This window comes from Microtus ochrogaster, linkage group LG2 (assembly GCF_000317375.1).
Source record: "Microtus ochrogaster isolate Prairie Vole_2 linkage group LG2, MicOch1.0, whole genome shotgun sequence".
Classification (NCBI taxonomy): domain Eukaryota; kingdom Metazoa; phylum Chordata; class Mammalia; order Rodentia; family Cricetidae; genus Microtus; species Microtus ochrogaster.
Window position 1 is genome coordinate 24,502,449 of NC_022028.1, and position 3,942 is coordinate 24,506,390.

The window sequence follows — 3,942 nt, forward strand, 5'->3', positions numbered from 1 at the left end:
ACATATGGGGAACAAGACACAGTTCTCCTGCAAAGACTGCAACAAAAGGAGCAGGTGTGTCTTTACCGAACTCTCTCTGCTTCCTGGTTAGAGATGTGACCACGTGCTTCAACAAGCATTCCCACTATGGAGTCCTCGCCAGAACTCAACTGTGTAGGGACTGTACCCTTCAACCTTCAAAACTGAGCGAAACCTACCTGTCTCTAAGTAACCAGCACCACGTATTTCCTTATAGCAACAACCACAAAACAAAACAGAACGGACCAATATAAGTCCAGACAGGAAAGAAAAAAAAAACCTTTCTCACAATCTCCTTCTGTGAGGGTCTCCTCCAGAGGGAAGAGGACATCTGTACAAGTTGGCTTGGTAACCCAGAGGATTCCACTCCCTTTCCAGGCCACGGCATCCATGCGAGGCCACTGGTGTTTCACACTGATCTGTTCCTTGGACCTAAAGGTTTTCCCTTCCCTCTTATATATTCAGCTATTTATTTCAGTGTGCTTGTTTTTTCAGTGCAAACTCATTAGGTGTTTCACAGAATTACCTGCTTTTCTCTATTGCTACAACATTGAGAACTTCCCTGAGTTAAACGATGCGTATACACGCAGACTGCCTAAGGGGAGCAGAGGCAGGTTACAGGCAGGGCTGACGGTGACTACCTTCCCCAGATATGGAGGAGGAGAAAGGCAGGCAGTTTACCGATCACCCGGTGGTTGAAGTAATCCGGCAGCATCCGCTCACAGACAGCAACTAGCAGCCAAAAGGCTTCCTCCTCTTTGGCATACAGCAGCAACACAGAGGTCAGGATGTTCATGGACTGCACAGAGGGTCACAGAAGTGACAGTTAGTGTCCAGGCCACCAGGTGCCACACAAACATTCAAAACCCACAACTGAGGGGCTGGAGGTGGACAAGCACTTCCCTGGCCTACACAAAGCCCTGGGTCTGAACTACAAAACAAAATAAGCCCAAGGAACCCACAGGAGAAGAGCCTGTAGCTGAAAGACCCAGCACTCCCCAAGCAGAACAACCCCCAGAAGTGGAACAGTAATGAGCTGCAGGTAGCTGGGGCACGGCTTTAGGCTTGGTCAATACAGTCATCTTCTGTACACTCAGCAGATGGACACATACACTTTGTTCACCCACTGACTTTGCTGATTCACTGACAAGTTAAATCTTATATTGGCCAGTGTCAGAGCTTCTAACCCAGTCTTCTGCCAGATTGTTGTCTGAATTCCCTGGACCTCCACTTTGTGCTTGCTGGCTGCATCCTCCCACTGGGAAGAGCTCAAAGAACTCTCTACGCACATTTCCAGCAGGAAAGTGCCTGGCCCAGGTCACCCTGTCCTCCACAAACACACTGCTGCTTCGGTCCTACTACTTCTGCATCGGTCTCAGCACTAATTAGCCCGCTCCATCTCCACTGTGCTGGGGATATGAGCAGCAAGCATGGCTGCCCATCCTAACCTCCACCCCCATGTCCTCCTTCCCAGAGGATCAGCCTGTCTGACTGGACAGCAGTTTGCTGTATTGATTCTGGGGAGGTGCTTAGCTAGATGGCTGAAAATGAGCAGAAACCTGGGGCGATCACTGAACACAGGGTTCTCATGCCTCCATGCACACCACTTCACCTGACAGTAGCCAATCTTGGGGTTCCGGTGGGCATAGGCTGTCAGCACCCGCCTCAAGGCAGCAATACCCGTTTCGTTCTGGAAGGCAGGGTGCTCAGGCAGAGAACGGTGCAGGTCCCGCTCTATCTCGTCTGTCACCAGGCAGCATCTGCCCAGCGACTGCTCCACCAAATTTCCATAGTACCCAGGGTGCGAGGCGAGGTCCGTCACAGCGTCTGAGGATTGGAGAGCAACATTTCAAGATGACATGGTTATCACGATGGTGTCGCGACAGGTGAGGGGCATGTGAATATGTGCCAAAAAACATTCTGAGACTTCAATTCTGTCAGGTGGCCAGGCTCAAAGAATAGCGACACGAAGGGAAGCAGCTTTCCAAAAATAATGTCATACAGAAAGAGCAGGAAGTGTCATACAGAAAGAGCAAGGATAGCGACATACAGAAAGAGCAAGGAGAGGTTCATCCACAAATCAGGGTGGAGCTCAACGACAGAGCCCATGCTGCTTTCAATCCCCAATACACACCCAAAGCAGTCAAGTTATTAATATGCTTTTAGTAAGCTGTGCCACCCAGATATGCACATGTCCACATACAATTTTTATGTGTTAATTCTACAAAAAATTGTCCTACATCTCTGGTCAAAGCACACAAGAAAGCACGACCCAGGTTAAGTAAGGCTAACAAGCCACTGGCAAGCAGCCCACAGCAGCCGGCAGGAACAACCCAGAGCAGGATGGCCACCACCCCAGAGCCAAGGCCCAGGTTTCAGCTGGGCCAGTAGTACTGAGGGACAGATGAAAAAAACTAGGAGGTGTGGCCTTGTTGGCGGAAGTGTGTCACTGGGGTTGGCTTTGAGACTTCAAAAGCCCATGTCAGGCCCAGCTTGTTTCTGTCTCTGTATGTCTCTGTCATTCTCTGGGTCTGTCTTTGTCCCTGTCCCTCCCCCCTCTTTGCCTGCAACATGCAGGTTCCATGTGAGCGCTCAGCTACTGCTGCAGCAGCATGCCCGTCTTTCTGCTGCCAGGCTCCCTAACATGACAGCCATGATTAACCCTCTGACGCTGTAAGCAAGCCAATCCAGCTCATTTTATGAGTTCTTTGGTCATGGTATCTCTTCAAAGCAACGGAACAGTCAGACAGACACTGAGGAAGAGGGAACGGGGACAGGATGCTGCCCAGGCACAGCTTCTTGGAGGCTCACCAGTGACCACAGCACAGCAGACTCACAGGGAAGCAGTCCCTGACTATGTACCCACAGCACCTGACAGGGGCTCAGTTCCCACAAATGGCAGGGCCTTCCCTTTGCCTAGCAGGACATAATCATCCCTCATGGGTGGGGAGAAGCCTGGTCTTGGTTCAGCCTGAGTGTGAAGCTTCTGAAGGCCATGTCTCAGCCATCCCTCAGTGAGCACTCTGTGAGACTCCAGGATGGTACCCAGCAGGCACAGAGAAGGACTGCCATCCTACTGAGTCCAGATGAGGCCAACACTGATGATCAGGACAGCAGTACAGCCACACCTCGCTGGGTGCCTTATTTCCAGTGACAGAAACTACACTGGGGGATTCAACTCCACAAATACAGCTTTTCTGGTTCATCTACATGAGCTCTCACAGCCGATAAGACACATCACTTCCTGGTAGTTCTTTATAGCCCAGGCTGCCTTGAACTCATTATGCTATCTGAGGCTGGCCTTTAATTTCCGGTCCTCCTGCCTCCACTTCCCAAATGCTGGAATCTTAGGCATATGCTACCACACTTTATGCAATGCTAGAGGGTTTGTTTTGTTTTTAATTCTTAGTACTATTGGCAGGCTTATAGTTTTATTTACGTCTTTTATCTTTTGTGGGAGAAGGGGTAAGACCATCTTGCAGGCTTAGAACCTGCAATCCTACCCCAGCCTCTCCAGAGCTGAAATTTATAGGTGTACCGCAGCATCCAGCCACGGTTAGGTGATAAGAAATCACTGCCCTGAACCTCACGTTTTCTAAGAAGCCACCATAGCTGACCAACGTAGCAGCGGCTTCCAAGTCCGCACTGGGGATTTACAGAAACAGCCTGAAGACAGAGGACTTCATCCTCATGCACTGCTCACAGGAGGCCTGCTCTGCTCCTGAGTCTATTCCAGAGATCACAAAAAGCTTGACTATGCCAAGACCTACCTGAGAAAAGCAGCCACAGTCTTCCACGCAAAGACTCGGGGATCCCCATGGCCACCAGCTTCCGGATCTTCTCGGTGCGAAACATACACACGGTCCTGCCGTACTCCACAAAGTGGTCGTTCCACAGACTGATTTTTATCTGCTCCCGGGACTG

At 50.5% G+C, this 3,942-nt stretch overlaps 1 protein-coding gene across 2 annotated transcripts in view; it reads right to left on the reverse strand.

Moving 5' to 3' along the window:
• The window catches only part of Tbc1d8 (TBC1 domain family member 8), a 104,607-nt gene that overhangs the window by 15,586 nt on the left and 85,079 nt on the right, over positions 1-3,942 (reverse strand). For both annotated transcript variants that reach the window (XM_013351072.2, XM_026785483.1), the window contains exons 9-11: positions 3,789-3,939; positions 1,631-1,845; positions 700-817 (exon numbers count right to left, since the gene is read on the reverse strand). In XM_013351072.2, the coding sequence (XP_013206526.2) occupies positions 700-817; positions 1,631-1,845; positions 3,789-3,939 (484 nt within the window). The remainder of the gene's footprint in view (positions 1-699; positions 818-1,630; positions 1,846-3,788; positions 3,940-3,942) is intronic.